The following is a 23278-nucleotide window of genomic DNA, read 5'->3' on the forward strand; positions in this document are numbered from 1 at the left end:
GAGTCTAGTTCTTCCCCTTGGTGTGGGGGTCTGTAGCAGACCCCTACCACCATATCCCTTTCTGCTTGCCCCCCATGTAACAACCCATAATCCTTCTACTTTCTCCTCCTTCGATTCCGTTTTGATGAGGGTCGAAGTATATTGCTCATTGACATAGAGCACAACGCCTCCCCCTTTCTTTCCCACCCTGTCCTTTCTGTACAGCCTATAACCCTCAATATGTACTGCCCAGTCATGGGAAGAATCCCACCAGGTTTCAGTTAACCCTACTAAGTTGTAGGTGTTTTCTGCAAGCAGGAGCGCTAGTTCATCCTGCTTGTTCCCCATGCTCCTAGCATTAGTATATAGGCACTTGAGCCCTGTGACTGGCGCCTTTGTTGCCCCTCAGCTCCGATTCCCAAAGGGCCCCTTATTGCTTACCTGCTTATTGCTTACCTGTGCTATATTGCTGGCCGCCCCATGAATTGCAGGTTTCCGATGTTCTCCTTCTTCAGGCTGGGCTGTCCTTGTGGGTGCCACATGGTTTGGTGGTCCACTGCTTCCCCCGCCCTCATCTTCCCCTCCCCCTGACAAGCCTAGTTTAAAGCCTGCCGGAGGAGATCTGCCAACCTAGAAGAGAACACTCGCTTACCTTTGGGGGACAGGGAAGCCCATCCCAACTGAGCATGTCCCTCGTCGTGATGTGCATATCGTTGTCCAGGAAGCCAAAGCCTGCCTCGAGACACCATTGCCGAAGCCACCAGTTGGTCTCTCTAATGCAGTTCTCGTACCGTCTTCCGCGAAGGTTGGGTCCTGTGCTGACTTGTGCCTTACTTGGAGGCACAGGTGTGGTGTGGTGCAGGTCCTGTAGATTTCCCAGTGTCCCATGCCTCCATTCTAGGACCCACACAGGCTTTCCCTGCTTACAGAGATCCGCCCCTGGGGAAAGCCAAGCAAGTGCTCCAGAGGCTTGAGAGCAATTTTTATGTATACATATATATACAGGATCAGGTCCCTCAAACCCTCAGAGCACTTGCCCAGCATGGCAGGAGAGTCCAGGCAGCTCCCAACTGCCTGAACTCTCCCACCACAGAGCAAATAGACATCAACCATAGTAAAGAAGCACAATGTATTTAGTACCTTCTATTGTGCCACTGATGTGACACGACAGAAGGTAGAGATATCTATTTGCTCAGCATTCATGCTGCCATAAAAAATGTTATGGCAGCTTGAATGGGACATCAGGCAACATCTGTTTCTATCCTCAGAGAGACCTGTCCAGCCTGGCACAGAGATCTGTCTCATTCAGATCATCCCTTTCTTATTCCAGGTGAATGAGAGGAGATTGCAGTCTGTCACATAACACACACACTTAATTTACTGATCGGTTTTATTTGAATGCAGATATTTTGGATGTTCTGGATTTGCAGGTGGTACCAAAAGTGTTTGCATGGGGAGTTTCAGGCACTCTGGAGAGGAGGGCTAGGATTCAGAATAACCTGGATAAACTGGAGAAATGGTCCAGAATACTTCAAATTAAATTCAACAATGACAAGGGCAGAATCCTCCCTCTAGGATGGAATGCATGCACAAATACAGACTAGAAATGAATGGCTAGGCTGTAGTAGTGCAAAGAAGGAAATGGGGGGTTACAGTAGGCCATAAGCTGAATATGAGCCAAAAATGTACTCCTATTGCCAAAAAAAAAAAAAAGGCAACACCATACCTTGTTGAATTAACAGGAATGTCACTTAAAAATCAAGGGAAGTGATCCTTCCACTCTGTTTGGCAGTGGTGAGGCCTCACCTGGAATACTGTGTCCAGTTTTGGACCCCACACTTCAAGAAGGATGTAGACAGATTGGAAAGAGTCCTGCAGGCAACAACAAAAATGATTAGGGGCTGGGAGGTATAAGTTATGAGGAAAGGCTGAAAAATCTGGGGTTGTTTAGTCCGGAGAAGACTGAGGAGGGATTTGATAACAGTCCTCACATATGTCTGAAAAGTGATTTATAAAGAAGATGGAGATGTGCTTTTGTCTGTGGCTGTAGGGCAGGGGTGGGCAAAATGCAGCCTGGGGGCTGGATGCAGCCCACCAGGCCATTCTATCCGGCCCGTGGGGCCCCTAAAATTTAGAAAATTAATATTAATCTGCCCTGGGCTGCCTGTCATGCGCCCCTCGATGGCTTGCCAAAACTCAGTAAGCGGCCCTCTGCCCAAAATATTTGCCCACCCCTGCTGTTGGGGGAAGGACTAGAAGCAATGGCCTCAAGATGCAACAGGGAAAATTTAGGCTGGAGATTAGGAAGACTCTCACTTTGAAGCTAATTAAGCATGGGAACAGGCTACATAGAGAGGTTGTAGAACCTTTCCATCCTTGGAAATTTTTAAAAGCTGATTAGACAGATTCTTGACTACGGTGGTTTAATCTGGGGTGGCACTGCCTTGAGCAGGGGGTTGGACTAAATCAGAGAATCATAGAAAACTAGGGTGGGAAGGGACTTCAGGAGGTCATCTAGTTCAACCCCCTGCTCAAAGCAGGATCATTCCAGCTATATTATCCCAGCCAAGGCTTTGTCTAGCCAGGTCTTAAAAACTTCCGAGGATAGAGATTCCACCACCTCTCTGGGTAACCTGTTCCAGTGTTTTACTACGATCCTAGTGAGAGAGTTTTTCTTAATATCTAACCTAAACTTCCCTTGCTGCAACTTGAGACCATTGCTCCTTGTTTTCTCATCTGTCACTACTAAGAACAGTTTAGCTCCATCCTCTTTGGAACCTCCCTTCAGGTAGTTGAAGGCTGGTATTACCCCTCTGGGTTCTCTTCTCTAGACAAAATAAGCCCAGTTCTCTCAGTCTGTTCTTAGAAGTCATGTGCCCCAGCCCCCTAACCATTTTCATTGACCTCTGCTGGACTCTCTCCAATATGTCCACATCCTTTTTGCGGTGGAGGCGCCCAAAACTGGACACTATACTCCAGATGTGGTCTCACCAGTGCCGAATAGAGCTGTCAAAGTTTGTACTATTGGAAGCCAGTATGTCATTAGCCTTCTTGGGAACAAGGGCTCACTGTTGGCTCCATTTCAGCTTATTGTCCACTGTAACCCCCAGGTCCTTTCCTGAAGAGCTGCTACTGCTTAGCCAGTCGGTCCACAGCCTGTTTTGGTACATAGGATTGTTTTGTCCTAAGTGCAGGACTTTGCACTTGTCCTTATTGAACCTCATGAGATTTCATTTGGTGCAATCCTCCAATTTGTTTAGATCTCTCTGAATGTTGGCCTTACCCTCCAGGGTATCTACTACTCCCCACAACTTGGCGTCAAATGCAAACTTGCTGATGGTGCACTCCATCCCATCTTTCAGGTTCTTGATGAAGATATTGAACAAAACCAACTCCAGAACTGTCCCTTGGGGCACTCATTTGGTACCAGCTGCAAGCTAGACATTGAGTCATTAATTATTACCCTTTGAACCAGTTTTCTATTCACCATACAGTCCATTCATCCAACCCATATTTTCTTAGCTTGCTTGGGAGACCATATCAAAAACCTCACTGAAGTCAAGGTTTGTCACATCCACAGGTCTCCCCACATACACAGAACCAGTCACCTCATCGTAGAAGGCAATCAGGTTAGTCAGACATGACTTGTTGTTGATGAATCCAAGCTGACTGTTCCTCATCACCTTCTCATACTCCAAGTGATTAGAGATGGATTCCTTGTGGACCTGATCCATGATTTTTTCCAGGGATTGAGGTACGGCTGACTAGTCTGTAGTTCCCTGGATCTTCCTTCTTCACTTCTTAAAAATGGACACCATATTTGCACTTTTCCAATTGTCCGGGACCTCTCATGACCTCCGTGAATTTTCAAAGGTAATGGCCAGTGGCTCTGCAATCACATTGGCCAGTTCCTCCAGCACCCTCATGTACATTGCATCCGGCCCCGTGGACTTGTACCCATCCAGCTTTTCTAAATGGTCCATAACCTGTTCTTTCACTACTGTTGGCTGCTCACCTTCTCCCCAAACTGTGCTGTCAGATGCGGTAGTCTGGGAGCTGACCTGGCCTTTATAGACTGAGGGGAAAAAAGTATTGAGTACTTTAGCCTCATCTGTCAGTAGGTTGCCTCCCCCATTCAGTAAGGGACCCACCCTTTCCCTGATCTTCCTCTTGTTGCTGACATACTTGTAGAAACCTTTCTTGTTACTCTTCACATCCCTTGCTAGCTGCAACTCCAATTGTATTTTGGCCTTCCTGATTTCATCCTCCTGGTCTGGTTGTCTCACAGACTGCCATCACAACATCACCCTTGTTGCTCTTTCTTCTGACTCTAACCCAGAGATTTTCAACAGCCCTATCTCCAGTTTCATACTGGAGCTCTGAGCAGTCATACAGTTCTCTTACATAAAGCACAACTCCTCCTTCTCTTCCCCTCCGCCTGTCCTTCCTGAACAGTTTATACCCATCCATGACAGTGCTCCAGTCATGCGAGCTATCCCACCAAGTCTCTGTTATTCCAATCACGTGATAGTTCTGTGACTGCAAGAACTTGCAATTCTCCCTGCAGTTTCCCAGGGTCCATGCATTTTGTGTACAGACACCTGAGGTAACTAGCCAATTCCCCTACTTTCTTAGGAAGAATGAGAAGGCCTCCCCTGTTGCCCACTCCTATTTGTGCTTTCTCCAGGTCTCCCAATTCCCCACTTACTTCAGGGTTTTGGTCTCCATACCCCAGTGAACCTAATTTAAGGCCCTCTTCATCAGGTTAGCAACCCTGTCTGTGAAGATGCTCTTCCTTCTCTTCATCAGGTGGATCCCAAGGTCATTCCAAGGTCTCTTCCAGTCCTACTTTCCTATGATTCTGTGTTAATTGCTGGCCTGGATTTTTGTGCCTCTTCAGAATGGGTTTTCTGCTGCACTCCCATACACCTGTGGGTTTCAAATAGACAAGCTGATGCATGAATGTAAGGAATATGCTTGTGATGAAATTAGTCCTTTTGTTCCTCTCTGTCATAGAATCCAGGAGTCCCGGGTCTAACAGCTCAGAAAAGAAGTGGACTTTTCCAGAAACCTGTGTCCCAGTTTTACGGGCATCTTATTCAGGGGTCATGGGAGAAGGGTGGGGAGTGGGGAAAGAAGGAGGGTTGAATCTACTTCCAGTACCAGAAGGATGTTTCTGTTGAAATGATTGGTGTATATATAGTCAGAGTTACTAAGGCAGACATACAAATTGCCCTATTTGGAATTTAGAGTTAACTCCCATTTCAGCTGTAGTTTCCGAGGAGGGGCAGTACTGAAGCACAGTGACATGACTTTCCTAAACTCTGTGGCAGAGAAATATAATTTGAAAAAGGAAATTATGCTGAAAGTATGTAGAAATGGAAAGGACTGTCACAGGTGGGCAGATCAGATGAGTTCAGCTAGTACTGGCCCCATCCAAGCCCTGCTTCACATTGAGCCGTACTGGCAGCTTCATTTCTATATCCAGTGTCCAGTGTGTGTGGCCTTGATCCTCTTGGGTATTACAATGGCTCGCTGGCTGTTACGGAGACTGGGTTAGAATGCCTGAAATGGGCAGAGTTCCCCGATTACGTCCAGCAGTATCCACACCGGGGCTTAGGGGACCACAACTACTGTAGGAATCCAGATGGGGGGACTACACCCTGGTGCTTCTACCGGCTTCCCTCTGGAGGAATCGACTGGGCCAGCTGTGACTGTAATCAGGGTAAGGACATTTCAGCATTTCTCTTGAGGTCTGGGTGCACCATCCAGGGTTGGGGTGAAGAGAGGTGTGTGTACGTGCAAGCTTGTGATGTGTGTTCCATAGAAATGCAAACAGCATGGGCCTGGGACTGAATGAGATGAAGGCAGCATGATGACTCACCAGAATATGATTCCCATTTAGGCCACTAGGGACTTGTCTGAGAGAAAAAAGAATGGCGGCATAAGATAAAGCAAGATTTTAAACCAGGGTAGTTATACTAGTATACCCTCCCATGTGGCCACTCTTATTCTGGTACAAAGGGGGCTTTTCCTGGTTTAGCTTATGTTGCTTTGGAAACAGGTTAGGCTCACTTTTAAAGAAGTCTGAAGTCTTATTCCTGAAGAGAAGTGTCTGCAAAGGGAGTTTTACTTGTATAAGTATAGCCATTTAACTAGCCTGGTATAATGACACCTGTGTTAGCAGAGGAATCGCCCCTGTGGACAAGCATATATAAAAGAACTCAGCATATTTTACTCTGAGCAGGCTTGAAAATCTGTCTGTTAGCTAACAAAGTGTGTTACATAGCATAGATGTTTTTAGAATCTGGCCCTTACTCCAGTGCCTAAGTGGAAGCAGAGGTCCTTTAGAATCTGACCCCATTTTGGGGGATGCACCCTTAAAAATCAGACACCCTTTCCTTGGTTTCCACAGTTGCACTGCAGAACAGTTTCCATTCTATTATGGAACTGTATTGCAACATGCTTTAAAAATACCATTTTAACACAGCTGCCCAATGTGCAGGCCTCCTGGTACAGATGTTTTCAGATGGGGCTTCCTTTAAGATGGACCCCTTGTGCCTTCCCCTCCCTCATTTTATTACATATCTATTCATGAAAGCCACATCTGTTAGAGTTAGCATCCAGCCCAGAGCTGCTGTGTGACTCCAGCCCAGTGCTCAAATGGATGGGATGGAGGTAGGACCTTCCCAGTCCATAACTTGGAGTGGGAAGATTGGCTTTGGAATCAATAGCAGGGATCTACTCTACAGCATCGATGTGAAGGGAGTTAGTTTTGGCCTCGTCTCTTTTCTGCTGCAGTTACAATGTTGTTGAACTATTTCTGCCCCTGCTGGTGGTGCCAGTGGCCCCTCGTGGGTGAGGCAGTCTGCAATGGCTATTCCAAGGTCCTGACTAGCTCTGCTCTCAAGTGTGATTTCCAGCGGTTGAGGATACTTAGGGCCCTTTTTATGTGTAGAACACAAAACCTGGAACAAAGGTGGAAACATAGACTTATCCCTGTCTCACAGAGGGCACAGAGCTGAAGGCAGAACCCAGGCTTTCTGGGCCCCAGAACCCTGCTCTGTCCATTATACCAGCAGTTCCCAAACTTTTTAGACCAACAGGCTGCTGCCAAATATCAACATTTCTCATGGACCTCTGTGAACCTTGACCATCAAACTTTTAATTGAAAAGTGAGGGGGGCAGTGCTGTGACCCACTTTCCTCAGCCTTGTGGACCAGTTTGGGAGCTGCTGCATTAAACAACCCTCACTTTCCAAAGAAAGCAGCAAAAGGCTGCTTCTCCTACAAACAGCCAGGACTAATGTGTGGGTAACATGAAATGTGGGACTTCTTCATAGAGCAGTCACACACAATGGTTCCAGCCAAACAAGGAGGAACGAGGCTGAGTCCAGCCCACCCAGGGCCCATGACAATAAGGTGTCTTTACACCTTACTGTCTCCACACATGTCCTTAGAAGTCTGTTTGACTGGCATTGGTGCAGCACTCAGATTCATCTCTGTTACAGACCCCCTTAGTTTAATTAAAGAGTTTGATGGCCTCTCTCTTTTGGAAGGTGCTGTGCGGCTGGCAGAAGGTGGAAGGGTGGAGTTCTACTTTAGTGGGCTGTGGGGCACCATCTGCGCTGATCATTGGACAGACTGGGATGCCAGTGTGATCTGCCGGCAGCTGGGACTCAGGTGGGAATGCTGGAGTCTGAGGGCAGGGATTTCCTGTAAATGGGACCTGGGCAAGCATGGCCTCTGCCTGCTCAGAGACTTGATCCCTGTGATAGAGTGGGGATGAGTTTCTCTCTCTAGCCTGAGTTTGCTATTTTGCAGTCTGTTAGCAGTGCTGTACCCTGCTGTTTCCCTTCTATTGCCACTACCTATGTCCTATCCTTTGGTACTTGCAAGAATGGCTTTGGCTATTAATCACCTGAAGGTCATTAAGTTTATGTCCCAGCCCAAGTAGGTAGAAGATAGAGTCCACCTAGAAGGATGGGCTTTGCTAATTCACATTGCCAACTTGGGACCCTTATAAAGGTCCATCTGTCAAACTCCCAACCCATCTTTTGCTACAGACAGAAGCAAGGGTGAAAAACGTACTGGACCCACCCCCACTGCTGTAACAGGCAAGAAACTGCTCACTCTTCCTCCTAAAGCAGGGGGTGTCCAACCTTTTTAAATGTGGGGCCGGATCACAAACTTTTTATCACCCAGTGGGCCAGCAAGCCATATTCAAAGACGTCACAGGAAGTGGTATCATATCAGGAAGTGATATCACGTGACCTTTGACACCAATGAAGTTGCAGGGGTTGACATGGTGCTGGTTGACATGGCATGCATGCCCGGGTTGACATGGTGCTGCAGGAGCCACTTGGCTACAACCGGGTTGACCTGGTGCTGGAGAAGCCGCGGGGCCAGGCAGGGTTAACCTGGGGCCCGCCTGGCCTACCGCCCGGGCACGAGGCCCCGAGGGGGCCGCTTCTCATGTGCTGCTGGGGACAGGAGGAGCCCGCGTGGGTGACCGGTGCCATGCCCGGGTTGACAGGGTGCTGCAGGACCGTTCTGGGCAGAACCAGGTCGGCACCGGCCAGGAAAAGCAGCATGCAGCTGAAGCTGGCTTCCCATGTGCTACTGGGGATGGGAGGAGGCCGGCCGGGTCTGCACCGGCCAGCAGAAGCAATGGCGGAGCCATGTGCCACTCGGGACTGACTGGTGCAGGCTCGTCCCGTCCCAAGCAGCACATGGCTCCACCGCCGCTTCTGCTGGCCGGTGCAGACCCAGCCGGGCTCCTCCCATCCCCAGCAGCACATGAGAAGCAGCCCCCTCAGGGCCTCGCGCCCGAGCTGCCAGGCCTGGAGAGCCGCAGCACCCGGGGGGAGACTGGCTGGGGGAGCAGGCTGTGGGGCAGGGCAGCGGGGCTGGCTTGAAGTGGGCGGGTGAGGAGGCAGGTGTGGGACGGCAGTGCCAGCGGCCACTGCTTGGCCTCCCGCGCGGGGGCTGCTCCCCCAGGCCCTGCAGGGGTAAACAGCTCCCCTCCCCTTGCTGCCAGCTGGGGCCCGCGGGCCGGCACTGCCCACCTCACCGCAGCCCCACCACTGCCACTGCCGCTGCAGCTCCACACTCCACACCGCCACCCTGTGCTCCGCAGCGGCGACTCTGCACCGCTGCAGATCCGTGCTGGTGGGGCCACCGCCACCGTAGGCCAGACAAAATGGCTTGGCGGGCCGCATGGCGGGCCGCATGTTGGACAAGCCTGTCCTAAAGGCTTGTTCCTGTGCTTGCAAAGCTGCAGACTTCCTGTAAGAGGAGACATCTGCATTCCCTATATGAATCCAGTGAGATTCCCCTCTTCTAACCCTCCTGCCCTGCTGCTTCTTTGAAATGGGGTGATTCTCTCTCTGCCTCTGAGGCTGCTTCAGATTCCTGGTGGAGGGTGGGCAGTCACAGGTGCCTATTTGACCCCTGCCTCTGAGAGGGGGCAGGCCCCAGATTTTCAAGGTGGAGGTGTGACATAGATGTCCCTTTCCCCCTTTGAGCTTTATACTGGTGCTAGAGCTGCTGAAACCCTTTCCAGATGCTGTTGTTACCCTAGATGTGGCCCCAACCTCTGACAACAGACAGGATGGGGCTTCCACCTGCAAGAAGGAAGGAAAAGAAGAAGGTCAGGGATTCCCCAAACATCCCTAGTTAACATGGAAGTAATGTTTCCTGTAACCAGAGGCTATGGCTGGCCATTCATCACCCCAGTTTATGATCACTGAGGGCCAGTGGAAACTGAGTGCAGCTGCTACTTAAGACACTGCTTACAGCTGGTGAGCCAAAGATGAGCAGAACTAGTTCCGATCATGTAACAGTGTTTTACAAAGCTTCTGCAGTTGCCTGGCGAGGCTTGCAAGGCATCCTGTAAGCAGCATTCCAAACCCTTCCCAGACAGTGACTCCATATGGTGGCTGAATAAACAATTCAGATTCCTTCTCTCAAGCTGAGAGGAGGATGATCATATCCTTTTTTGACTGAGGGTCCTTGTCCCTCACTTAATGCACCCCCGTGTTGAGAACCTAAGTCTGACAGACATGAGTTGAGAAGCTTCTTTCGCTTCATACTCAGTTGCTGTCACGACAGGCCGATTCCTTTCCCTGGACTCCATCTGCTGCCACAGAAGTGGCATATCCTCTTGGCCTGATGCATAGGTGGTGCATAGCGGGCACAGGAGGGCACGTGGCCCCCCTGAGATTGGCCGCCACTGGCTTCTGCGGGCAGTTGTCACCCCCTCCCCCCTTGCTGCCAATGTGGCCACTGCTGGCTGTGGGCGGTTGCTGCTGCTGACGGTGCAGACAGCAGCAGCAGGTGGTCTCTGCTCACTGGCCCCCACTCGCCCCCTCCACCACCGTGGCCACTTGTGAGCAGTCCCTGCTTGGCACACCCTTGTTGCCAATGTCACTGTGGCCACCAGCAGGCAGTCCCTGCTTGCCACCGCCCCCCCCCCCCCCAGCCTGAGGAGACATGCATTGTTCATGGCCTGATGGCTTTACATCTTCCACAGCAATTTCTGGGAATGGGGAAAGGTCACTGTGCCTGCTTGTGATGTTTTGTGAAGCTCTGATGGGGAGCCCTGAATGCGGGCCCTGGGAGGTGGGCTTGCTGTGGGTACAGCATGCTGTGGCAAGGGTCCAGTTCAGGCCAAAGCAGCTATCTCAGATCAGAGAAATGGAGTGAGAATATGAGACAGCAGACAGGGAGGCTGGGGATGTGGACAAGGCCAGTTGTTTGCACTCTCATTACTTTCTCCTTTGTCTCAGTGAGATTGGCACCGCTGGGAAGAAGAGCCACCCTGGCTTGTGGCCACTTCCCCTCCATCTGCAATCGGCAAACTGCCGTGGCAATGAGCAGGCCCTGCTGCAGTGTGGCTACCAGGAGGCTGTGTCAGGAGCCTGTCACCAGGGCAGTGCAGTGGCAGTATGTGTCCCTCCAGAAGGTAAGTACAAAGGGAAGTCCTTGCCTATCAGGGCCATATGGCCCAGTTCCCAGCATCACCACTGAGACGTAAAACCCCATATGGTAAAGTTGTGAGGACAAAAAAGATGACCAGGCTTTGCTCACATTTTTTACCACTACAGAAAATGGCTTCTGTTTCCACAGAAGGAGTGAGCAGGTTCTTCCAGCTCTGAGCACCAGAGCAGGATGCAGGGCTGGAGAAAGAGCCGCCCCAGTTCTACAAACCATTTAAATGGCAGCACTTACCAGCCCCTAGCTGCTTGTGGGGTACTTCACCCCTGCTCCCAAACCTGGGCCTCTACCTCCAGGTAGCAAAGTCCCTCCACACTGTTGTCCCTCAAATGCCTGTGTCTTTTCTGTTCCATCATGCAGTCTCTAGTGTTTGAGTTTCACAGGTGAAAATATGTTGGATGGGGAGAAAAAGAGCAGGGGTAGAGGCATCCCTGAAACTCCTATGATCAGAGATTGTGCCTGGCTCCCCAGCTGTCAGATATGCTTTCCTTCCCTCTGTTTTGCTCCTTCTTCTTTTCCTGAAGAGCAGGTGTAGGGACCCCGCTGCGTCTGGTTGGGGGGAAGGCAAGCTTTGAGGGACGAGTGGAGGTCTACCATGATGGTGAGTGGGGCACCATCTGTGACGACCAATGGGACAACAGGGATGCTGAAGTGATTTGCAGGCAGTTAGGACTCAGGTAATTCCCTTTCTTTTACTTTCTGTCTGGTGATGGGGGTAGGGAGACTTAACTTAAGAACTGCCACCCTGGATCAGAACTGTGGTCCATTTAGGTCACTAAGCTCTTGCTGCCAGCTACCTCAGAAGAATGGCCAAGAAAATCTGGCATGGACTATTTCAGAACCTACCCCCAGGGAATTTTCTTCTAAGGTTCTTGAATCTCGGCTGCTGTAACCCTGAATGTTCTCATTATACATGTGAAAATGTCTAGGTCTTGTCAGAATACCCCCAGGCTCCTGGCCTTGGTGGTAGCTCATAGCAGTGAGTTCCACTTGTGAATGGTGCCTGTTCCCTGTGACAGTTCTGAATGCAGGTTCACTGACTGTCCTATTGGTCTTCTGTGGTGAGAGTGGGAAATTGGGAATTCCAGTTTACCCTCCTCTCTGCTGTTCATGTATGGACACTGCTGGGTGCTGAAGACTGTGGAAGCCTGTGTCCTTACAGAGGTGCCTCCCTGGGGTTTAACAGACTGACTTTTTAGCTTCCCTTTTTTACATCTTGATTCTGGGTTTGTGTGTGTAACCACCAGACCTTCAGAGCTTTGCATATCACTTTTGCCAGTGGCTGCATCTACATAAGACACTGACTGTGCAGTAACCTGAGTTACTGCGCAGTAGGGCTGTGTGAAACTTTGGCAGCTGTTTCATTTTGGAGGTGTTTCAGCCCATTTTGGTACCCAAAACACTGAATCGGAACAGAAGACTCCAAAACATCTCCGAAACGGAACCATCCAAAATGTTTCAGAGGCGGGCTTGTGGGGAAACACAAACTCAGAAGAGGGAAGGGAAAGGACTGCTCTGATATTAACATCTGTAGCTGGCCAGTGTCTGCAGTCTGTCCCTGAGGTCCCTTCCAATCCCAGTGCTCTGGGGGAGGGATGGAGAAAGAACATATAAGGCTGTTTGTGAACTAGTCTCTGCCTTTTGTGAGATCTGCCTCTTGCAGCATGAGCAGCAGAACACAGCATCTGAAGAGTCTAGGCTGGTAGCAGTAGGTAGTCTGCTGCTACCAAGTTGTAGCCAGCCATTAGCCAATCTTTTCCCACTTACCCTCGCCTACCATTCCTATCGTTAATCCCTTTCAAATATTTCTTCCCCAAAAATCCTGTTGTTTATTCTTGTTGTGTTTTTTTTTACCTCAAACAAAAAAAAAGCTGTGCTTTACATGACAGTGTATCATCACTGTGCAGGAAAGCACTACACATATACATACACAGACACACATTTTCCAGCACACCAAACATGAAATGTGCTAGAAAGGCAGGTGCCTGGTCTTCTGGCAGGGGAGCAGAGGGGCCAGAGGGAGAGCTGCAAGTTCTGCCCCTGCACCAAACATAGATGCAACCTCTTCCCTAGTGGTTGTGCGGGCCAGGTCAGGCCCTGGGCCCTTTTCGTCGCTCTGCACGCGGGCTGTGGCTGGCAGCCCGGGCAGGCTGGGTCAGAGAGGGCGGGCGCTGAGCTAGAATTAGGCACAGACACGTAACGGTTGATTTTAAGATTGTTTACTTACACCGAGATGGTCGCGGTGCAGGCTGAGAACTTGCTTGAGTTGCGGTTACAACAGAAAACATGAACATACATGGAGTTTGCTAGGCTTCACGCAGACAGAACTCCGGATGTCCAGGACAAGCGCGCATAGAACTCGTCAATATGTCTTATAGTAGGCTCCGTTCGAAGACGGGAAGAGGTGGGCGGTGGATCAGGCCGCCAAACTCCTCTGAGCAACACACAGAGTTTCTATTACCCTGCCGCGCACACCCAGAGTCCCCACGAGATGGATGTGGAGTCCATTTCGGCTTGGGCGGAAACTGCTCAAGCCTCTTATACGGCTAGCAGGCCAATCGCTAGCCGCCACGTGGGAATAATTTAGCACTAGCCAATAGCGGGACATGAATTTGCATACGAAGAGCGGGAACTCCTTTGCACCGTGCATTTCTGTGTTGCAAAGAAAATGCACCCTGCAAAGACAGCTGCAAAGTGGCGGGAACACTCCTTTGCACGCGGGTTCTCTGCGCAGCAGAACTCCTCCGTGCAATGAAGCTGTAAACCCGCGGGGATAATTCTTAGTGCTGAAGCACACACAAAAAAAATCAGACCTTTGGGTCATGACAGTGGCCATGAGACTTCTGCTGCTAGTGGGAGCTGTTGGGAGGTCACCATGTAAGGGCGTACACACCGACATCCTGCTGACGTTCACCGGCCCCTCAGGGTGGCAGTGCCCCTATGGCTGACCTGGATGAGATCTGATGCCCCTTCTTTTTCCGTATGCTACGACTTTGATGATATAAGAGATCTATAAAGGGGAGGTGGTGACTGCCTGTCTCCTGCCCAGCTCAATCACAAATCTGAGAGTGAAAGAAGGACCAGCTTGGAGCCAACTTTCTAATTCCCTCTTCTCCTTTTATTTTTTATTAAAAAAAAATCCTTGACCTTTTGGCCTTCTCTTCCTCAGGGGTCTTCAAGGTCGGCTGCTCTCTTGCCGGGCGTCGCTACCCCAGACTCTTCCACGATCTGCTTTCCCCACCCGGGTCTCTTCCCCGGGAATTTCAAATTGCGCTGCAGGGAGCCTGATTACCAGCAAGTGCTGCTCGAGCAGCAGGGGATTCCCTCGGACGTAATCAGGTGTGGACGCAGTCTTCGCGGCTCGGGATCTTGCATGCCCAGCCTCAGCTATGAAGGCTTCAGAGAGGGGGGCCCAGCTCCCCTTTTCCCTTGGGCAGGCGCCTGGCCTCAGTCCAGACTCTCTGACTGGCTGGGGAACGTCCATGGGAGGCAAAAAGAAAAGAAAAAGAGGAAAAAAAACACCACGGCGGGCAGTACAGGCAGACTTGCTGCCTCTGCCACCCCCCAGGGGCTATCCCCAGATTCCCCTCCAGTGCCTGACCTCTTCCACCCTCTGCTTCACTCCTGCAGTGAGGGTGCCACCACCTCTTCAGCCTCAGCCCAATGGCTTACCCACCCCTCTGGTTCCTCAGTTACTCGCCCCTGCTCCTTCAACCCTCCTCTGGGTCTGCCCCCAGCCTCCAGATATAGCCTGCGCTGAGGATTGGCCCCAATTCGCTTCACCTAATGTGGAGGTAAAGCTGCACTGGTGCAGATCGGGAGTTCTCACTGTAGAATAGATGTTGCCGTGTGAGGTGGTTCATGTCCCTGGCCGGGGATACACCCCCAGTGAGTGCCCTCTGGGCTCTCACAGGAGCAAGGACATGGGAGCAGTGTCTGCACCTGCCCCACCTCCACCAACACCAGCAATAATAATATCCACCAGCATGACAAGTACCAGCATGACAGTCTCCTCCACCCCAATTTCAGTTCCCAGCCTGAGCCTTCCAGTGCCAGAGGAGGAGCTGGATCTGGAAGCAGCAGATCTGAGTGCCATAGCCAGGGAAGTTCTGGGGAGGAAGAGGAATCTGATCTTCTGCTCCACACCCCTCAAAGTTTCCCTAGAGCCAGGTCCCCTTCTCCAGAAAGCACTGCAGAGGAGGTTGTGGGGGCAGGTGGCTCAGCGTTCCCTGTCATTGCACCTCTGCCTGCTGAGGAAGGGGATAAGGCAGGATCCACATCCACACCTGCACCCACACCTGCACCCCAGAAGCGAGGGGGTAAAGTAGCATGGGATCATTCTGAGGTGGCAGATGATCCCACAAATGCTATCTGCCTGCACTGTTTTGCAAGATCAGCCAGGGCAAGGAGATGAAACACTTCTCCACCATGGGGATGCTGATGCATCTCAGGAGGCACCCCTTGCCCTTGTTCCTCCTCAGCCTGGCACCAGTGGGAGCATGCCCAAAGGGAAGTCCCCCTCTTGCTCCAAAGCCCCCATCCTCTAGAAGTAGAGGCAGGCCACCCTGGACCAGTGGGGGAAAGGCAGGGACAAAGGGGGACACATTTTAAAGGCAAGTGAGGTCACCCAGAGCATTGGGGAGATGCTTGCTCTGGATGGCCAGCCCTTCTCCTTAGTTGAGTGGCCAGGGTTCAGGCAGCTCACAGCACTCGTGACCCCATCCTACCAAGTGCCCGCATGCACCATCTTCAGCAGGATGGTGGTGCCCTCCCTGTATGAGGCATTCAGGGAGTACCTGAGGGAGGAGCTGCACAAGGCAGGTCCGCAGGTGGCCTTATACTTCACCTCGGACATCTGGAGCAGCCAGGATGGAGATCGTGCCTACCTCTCCCTTACAGGGCACTGGTGCAATCAGTCAGGGCATCAGTGGGCTGTCCTTCAAGCGGAGGTGATGGATGAGTCCCACACAGCAACAGAGATCATGGGGTCCATGAACCACATGGTGCAGGGATGGCTTATTGGGCATTGTGAGCTCAACCATGGGTTCATGGTCACCGATAACAAGGCCAATATGGGCAAGGCAGTGTGTGATGCCAACTTTGTTAGCATCTGCTGTGTGGCACACAAGTTCCACCTCATAGTCAGGGACGTCTATGAACTTCACTTCATCAGCCTCCTGGATACAAAAACTCATGGACTCAATATAGACATTGGATTTATGACACACTATAACCTGCCTGACATCTGACTCCCCAGGTACCTCTCCACTTTTACCTGCTACATCCCCCTGACACCTCAATGTACTTCAGTTTACATTTTCACTGACTTTCTTGCATGCATACCAGCCTCTGGCTTCTTCACTATTCATTCCATCCAGGAAGAGTGCACACACACCAACTGCAGATACTTCCTCAACCTGATGAAGGTTTTATAAACCCAAAAGCTTGCTAAGATATATTTCTCCAACTATTCAGTTGATCTAATAAAAGATATCAGAGGTACCCTTGATTGGTCCATGCTGGGGCCAGGACCCAAAGGGGAGTCAAAGGGCCAGGGGCTCACTGCAAGGGATTCTCAGAGCAAGAGGCTCGGGATTCCAACTGGCCTGAATATGGGGCCAGGGCCTAAGGGGGAGCCAAAGGTCCCAGAAAGGGGACCACAACCGGAGGGGATGAAGGATGCAATCTATGAGGCATTGGCCACAGTGTAGGGAAGGTATGGAGCTGCAGAATGGATGTCACCCCAAGACACCTAAATCTGGGAAACATCTGAATCAGTTTTCCATCAAGGCATGGCAGGAAAAAGAGGGGCAGGTGGTTGGCCCAGAAACAGGTGGGTGGGCAGAGATCTAGCCAGAACTGGGAAGACCCCTGTTACACGCTGCCATCCCTGCTGGTTTCATCCTGCTCTGCCTATACACACACAAGTGACACAAGTTTTGCTTTCAGAAGATTGAGGTGCAGTTTCACAGAAACCCCTGTACCTATCTCATAGATTTCATAGACATTAGGGCTGGAAGGGACCTCGGAAGATCATTGAGTCCAGTCCCCTACCTGAAGGCAGGAAGTCAGCTGGGGTTGTAGGATCCCAGCAAGATAAGCATCCAATTTTTTCTTGAAGGTGTTCAATGTAGGTGGTTGAACCACCTCCGATGGCAGGCTATTCCAGACCTTGGGGGCTCAGACAGTAAAGAAATTCTTCCTTATGTTCAGCCTGAAATGGCCTTGCAGGAGTTTATAACAGTTCGACTTCATCATCCCTTGGGGCGCTCTGGTGAGCAAATGTTCCCCCAGATACTGGTAGTCACCTCTGATAAACTTATAGGTGGCCATCAGATCACCCCTAAGTCTGCGCTTTTCCAAGCTAAAGAGCCCCATAGCTCTCAGCCTGTCATCATAAGGTCTGTTTTCCTGACCTCTGATTGTGCGTGTGGCTCTTCTCCGAACCCTCTCAAGCTTGTCCACTTCATTTTTGAATTGTGGGGCCCAAAACTGGATGCAGTACTCCAGCTGCGGCCTCACCAAGGCCGAGTACAAGGGGAGAATGACGTCCCGGGATTTGCTTGAGAAGCATTTATGGATGCAAGCCAGGATTTTGGTCACTTTACTAGCCGCAGCATTGCACTGCAGGCTCATGTTCATCTTGTGGTCAGTCATGACCCCCAAGTCTCTTTCTTCCATAGTGCTAGCCAGCATAGCACTGCCAAGCCTATAAGGATGCTGCAGGTTTTTCCTCCCAAGGTAGAGAACCTTGCATTTTTCGGTGTTAAACACCATCAGGTTCTCATCCGCCCATTTCCTGAGCCTGTCAAGGTCAGCCTGGATTGCCCTCCTGTCCTCAGGTGTGGATGCTTTACCCCAGAGTTTGGTAACATCAGCGAACTTGGCCAATCTGCTTCTGACTCCAATGTCCATATCATTAATGAAGTTGTTGAACAATACGGGTGTACCCGCCTCCGTTCGACTAGGAGTTCGCGCGCCGCCTTCACCCGGACTCGAGATCTTGCACCCCCGGGCTTCATTGGTACGCCCGAGGGTTTACCCCGGCTAGTATAAAGGGGGACCCCAGAACTCGCCTGCCACGACTTTGATGACTCTCTCAGTGGGGGGTCTTCCCTTGGGGTATCCCCTGGTGCCAGGACGCCTCTTCGCGGGTACTCTCGGGGCTCCATCCTCCCCTACACCCCGACCATACGCCACCTCAGGTCTTCCTGTCCTGGCCTCTAACCTGTCCTCGTCTCGTCCTCTCTCGGCTCAGTCCCCCTAGCCACTACCGGCGGTCTTCGGACCGGGTATGCCTCTCCCAGTGGGGGTGCTGACCTGATCCCTCCTTCCTTGGGATGCAGATGTCCTCTCTGCTTCCCCAATAGTCCCGGCCGCAGTTACCTGCGCCGTCGGTTCCGTAATGCAGGCTACAGCTGGCCCCACTCTCGGGATAGCTGTTACGCCCCCTGCTGCCTCGGGTGTCGGGTTCCCTGCTGGCTGCTGCCCCACCTCTGGGGCTGACTTCTCCCCTTGTCTCCTCACTCCTGGGTGCTCCGCTGCGCTGCTCGCAGCCTGCTCCGCCTCTACACGGCGGCGTCCCGCTCTCTGCGGGCGGCGGCTGATCCCCTGCTCGCTGGGGCTCCGCGCTCCAGCTCTCTCCCTTCAGCCACCCCGCTGCTTCGGCGGGGCCGCCTTTTGTTCCTCCCGGCCGGCGTGCCCCACCCCCGCCGCTCAGCCGCAGCCGGATAAACGCCCGGCTGACGGCTGCCGGTGCGTGGAGTTTCTTCGGCAACTCCGGCCCTGAGGGAGGTAAGCAGGCCCCTTGGCCACCGCGGGGGTCTCCCAGTGCCCCCGCTCCCCTGGGACAACGGGTCCAAGGACAGAGCCTTGGGGGACCCCACTGGTCACAGGGCGCCATGATGATTGACTTCTGTCAACCACCACCCTCTGGGTTCAACCACGGAGCCGATTTCCCAGCCAACGGATCATGGTGGACCCAAGGCCACAATTGGCCAGTTTTGCCAAGAGGTGATCATGGGATACCAGATCAAAGGCTTTTTTGAAGTCAAGATATATGACATCAATCTCTTCTCCCTTGTCCAGGTGATAGGTCACCTGGTCGTAAAAGGAAATGAGATTGGTCAAGCAAGACCTACCCGCAACAAACCTGTGCTGGCTATTCCTCAGGATGTAGGTGTCGGCCAGTCCATTAAGGATGGCCTCTTTAATAAACTTTTCTAAGACCTTCCCCGGGATAGAGGTCAGGCTGATGGGCCTATAGTTTGCCGGATCCGCTTTCCTCCCTTTCTTGAAGATAGGCACCACATTGGCCTTCTTCCAGTCTTTGGGCACTACACCAGAGCACCAGGAGTTCTCAAAGGTCCATGCCAGGGTCTGAGCTATGATGCTCACCAGCTCCTTGAGTACCCTGGGGTGTAGACTGTAAGGGCCAGCTGACTTGAAGGTATCCAGCCTCTCAAGGTGTTCCTTTACAAGGTCTGCATTGATGGAGGGCAAGGGATCTCCCTCACCCAGACCTCCCTGTCCTGTAGAGGGCATGGGCGTCCCATGGGACTGATGAAAGACTGATGCAAAGTACCCATTTAATAAGTTGGCTTTTTCCTGGGCGTCAGTTGTTCCATCTGGTTTAGCAGGGGTCCAATGTTGCCCTTGCTTTTTCTCCAGCTCCCCACATATCTGAAAAAGTACTTTTTATTGTCCTTGATACTTGATGTTAGTTGGAGTTCAGTTGCAGCATTGGCTTTCTTGGTTTGCTCCCTGTAGGACCGGACCAGTGAAGAATATTCCTCCTTGGAGGTGAATCCCATCCTCCATCCTTTGTAGGCCTTTTTTTTAGCCTTAGGAGGTCTACTAGATCCCTGGGGAGCTGGGGGGGATGGGGCTGCTGTGCCCTCTTGCTGCCTTTCCTCTGAGATGGAATAGAATTAGCTTGTGCATTGAGGATCACTCCCTTGAGAAGCAACCACTCTTCCTGAACTCCCCTCCCCCTGGGGTCGTGGTCCCTTAGGGCCTCACTGACAAGCCTCCTGAGCTTGTCAAAGTCGGCTTTCCTGAAGTCAAGGACTTCAGTGTTGCTGACTGACTTGCCAGCTTTATGGCGGATGGTAAAGGTGATCAGCTCGTGGTTGCTGTCACCCAGCTTCCCATCGATCACTAGGTCACCGATTAGGTCATCCCCAGTAGCCAGTACCAGGTTGAACAGCACTTTACCTCTCATTGGCCTGTAGACTTCTTGAGTCAGGTAGAGGTCATCCACGCATGATAGGAAGCTTTGCAACTGCTCGGATTTTGCTTGATCGTGATCCTCCCACAAGATGTCTAGGTAGTTAATGTCACCCACGATAACCATGGTCCTGGAGCATGTGGCCTTATCCAGTTCCTGGGTGATCTCCTTGAAACCTGGCATGTTTCATGGCCTCAGAAGGGGCTACCATGCCTGCTGTTTCCATCCTGCTCTTGACACACACACAAAGTCACACGTCACGAGTTTTGGTTTGAACAGTTTGAGGTGCAGTTAAAACAAAAAACCTTGCACCTATCTCCTTGAAATGTAGCAGGCTTCATGCCCTCAGAAGGGGCTACCATTCCTGAAATTTTTATCTGAATCAGGCAAGAAATGACAAAGTTATAGGTGTTTAACTTATAGTTAACTTATAGTTAACATTATAGCCTATGCCCTCTATGAAATCACTGTCCCTCCAAAATGGCTGAATCCGAAACTGAATCGAACAAAGCTGTTTCGCACAGCCCTACTGAGCAGTAGCACCGATTAACATCTTTTTTGTGACACTACTGTGCAGTAGCCTAGTGCTACTGTTCACTAGTGTCATGGCACAGTTGTTGCTGCGCGAGGCTCCTGTGCAGTCAACATCTCATGTAGATGTGACCACTGAAATCTCTTCCTCCCAAAGTTTTGCATGTGTCTGGATCATCCATACTGGATATCATGTACTGGCAACTAATTGTAGAACTGCTTTTGAAATACTGATGAAACTAAGAGGTCTGTGAATGGGCACCTTCATGATCATGAGGAATAAAATGCAGATTACTAACATAGCAAACACTAGGCTTCTGGCCCTCATATTTGCTATAATCAGGTCCTTGAGCAAGACAACCTCCGTGTGCACCAGGCTGTGTGTCCCACAGGAGGCAGGGGCTGGGAAGGTGTACCTTTTTCTTACTTTGTATATGTGTGTTATCTGCAGTGGGACTCCAAAAGCCTTATCATGGGCTCACTATGGGCAGGGGTCTGGTCCAATCCTGCTGGATGAAGTGGAGTGCTCAGGGAATGAGTTCTCACTGGACCAGTGCAAGAAGAATGACTGGGGACAGCAAAATTGTGACCACATTGAGGATGCGGGGGTGTCCTGTGATCCCTTCACAGGTACAGACTCATCTCTCCTCCCCATATGCTACCTCTTTATAGCCTATCCCAACCCGTTTTCCACAAGCCTCTCCTCAAGTGTAGCCTATATTACCTCCTCTGGTTTCTCACAACCCCTGGGTGTGCAGCTCTTTCATGCCACACTGTTTGGGGGCAGGGAGCAAGGCACAGGCAAAAAGGATTCAACACCAGACTAGGTAGCTTCCCTGCTGCCTTGCATTGGTGCAGGCAGAGATCACTGTGAGCTCTAGGCCAGGGGTGGCCAGAGTTACTCACCCTGGGAGCCACATCTGATCCTCCACTGAAGTTCAAGAGCTGGAGAGTCTGGGGCGGGAGGGGTGCTGAGTAACCTAGAGTGGAGGTGACAAACCCCTCCTCCCCCACACTGCTTTCCCTGCAGGGAGCACGCCCTAAGGTAAGCAGCGCGGCTGCAGCCTCCTACCTGGCAGCCTGGCACCTGAGCCGGCAGTCCCAGAGGGAGAGAAGGAGGTAGGAGGGTGGGCTCAGGACACACTCCCTGCAGGGAAAGCTGGAGCAGTGGGAGGTGTCGGGCTGTGCTGTCCCCCAGAGCCACCTCGGAGAGAAGTGGGTGGGGCTTTGGCCAATTTCCAGAGAGCTGCAAGTACTGTGCTAGTAAGCCACACACGGGTCTTGAGCCATGGTTTGGTAGCCGTGGCTCTAGACTCTCATTTGTAGGTGGGCATGTCTGTGAAGCTAGTGTGTAAAAGTGGTGGGGTCTTTGTCTCTTGAACCCCCTTCCCCCACCCCTCCCCCCCAATGCACGCATGCTGTAGGCTGTACGCAGACTTCAGCATGTAGAATAAGAAGGGACAGCTTGGCTCCCAGGCTAACTGCTTTCCTCCCCCACCCCTTGCAGAAGGCACTGTCAGGCTGACAGGAGGCAACACCCCCAGTGAAGGAAGGGTAGAGGTTTATTACAATGGAGACTGGGGCACCGTGTGTGATGATGGCTGGACAGACCTCAATGCCCAGGTGGTTTGCAGGCAGCTTGGCTTCAGGTACTGAAATAATGGCATTTCTACAAGGAGACTCTATTCCCTGTTGTCCAGGTCTCAGCTTCATGTTTGCTTGCTGGGAAAGCTGAGCTTTGCTCTCTCCAGCCTGGTCTTTGTTAGAGGACCGATTATTGCAGGGGCAGGCTATTATTTTGGGCGGAGGGCTGCTTACCGAGTTTTAGCAAGCTGTTGAGGGCCGCATGGGTAGCCCTGCCCCTTGACAGGGGCCCCACCCCCGGCTGCAATCTTGGGACTGGAAGTCCTGCTCCTAACTTCTGACCTTTGCCACTGGAAGTATCTCCCCTTGCCCCTAGAAATACTCCTTTGGGGAAGAAGGTTTGCCATCTTAGAACGGGGGGGAAAAAAAACCAAAACAAATTATATATTAAAAAATCAAACATCCATAATAATATATTTTAATTAATTAAAAAAAAATTGCCCTCAATGTGTGTTTGTGCTGTATATGTAGAAGTGATTGCATAATAGCTCAAAATGCAAGCTTACTCTTGTATAATGTGTGGGGTGTGCAGATGTGTCAGGGGGATATGGGGGGTTTGTGGGGCTGTGTGTGGGCAGAGCTGACCCGAGCAGGGTGTGGTGCCCCACCCCAATCCTGCGTGCCCTGGATGTGAAGAAGCTGCCACTGCCAATGGCAGCAGCAGCAGGGGATGCGGGTAGCAAATGGCTGGATGCAAAGCTAGCAGCGGTGGAGCGGAGTCTCCGTGGCCGCTCCACCCAGCTCTGTGGGGCTCCCTAAAGTGCGGGGCCCAGGGCAGTCACCCTGATTCACCCCCGCTCAAGGACAGCCCCGTTTGTGGGTATAGGATTTGTAGGGTGTGTGACTGTGTATGGGGGAGGGTGTGGCTATGGGGAGATGCAGGACAGCTGTGTGTGGG

The 23278-nt window shown here is 51.5% G+C and overlaps 1 protein-coding gene across 3 annotated transcripts in view; it reads left to right on the forward strand.

The window, feature by feature from the left end:
* Positions 1–23278, forward strand: part of LOC102571242 (neurotrypsin) — a 57944-nt gene that overhangs the window by 7608 nt on the left and 27058 nt on the right. For 2 of the 3 annotated variants that reach the window (XM_019497201.2, XM_059729725.1), the window contains 6 exons: positions 5450–5704; positions 7538–7661; positions 10769–10944; positions 11506–11653; positions 21188–21366; positions 22244–22385. In XM_019497201.2, coding sequence (XP_019352746.1) covers positions 5450–5704; positions 7538–7661; positions 10769–10944; positions 11506–11653; positions 21188–21366; positions 22244–22385 — 1024 coding nt within the window. The remainder of the gene's footprint in view (positions 1–5449; positions 5705–7537; positions 7662–10768; positions 10945–11505; positions 11654–21187; positions 21367–22243; positions 22386–23278) is intronic. The other variant, XM_019497203.2, reaches the window with a different exon arrangement.

Source organism: Alligator mississippiensis, chromosome 6 (assembly GCF_030867095.1).
Source record: "Alligator mississippiensis isolate rAllMis1 chromosome 6, rAllMis1, whole genome shotgun sequence".
NCBI classification, from domain to species: domain Eukaryota; kingdom Metazoa; phylum Chordata; order Crocodylia; family Alligatoridae; genus Alligator; species Alligator mississippiensis.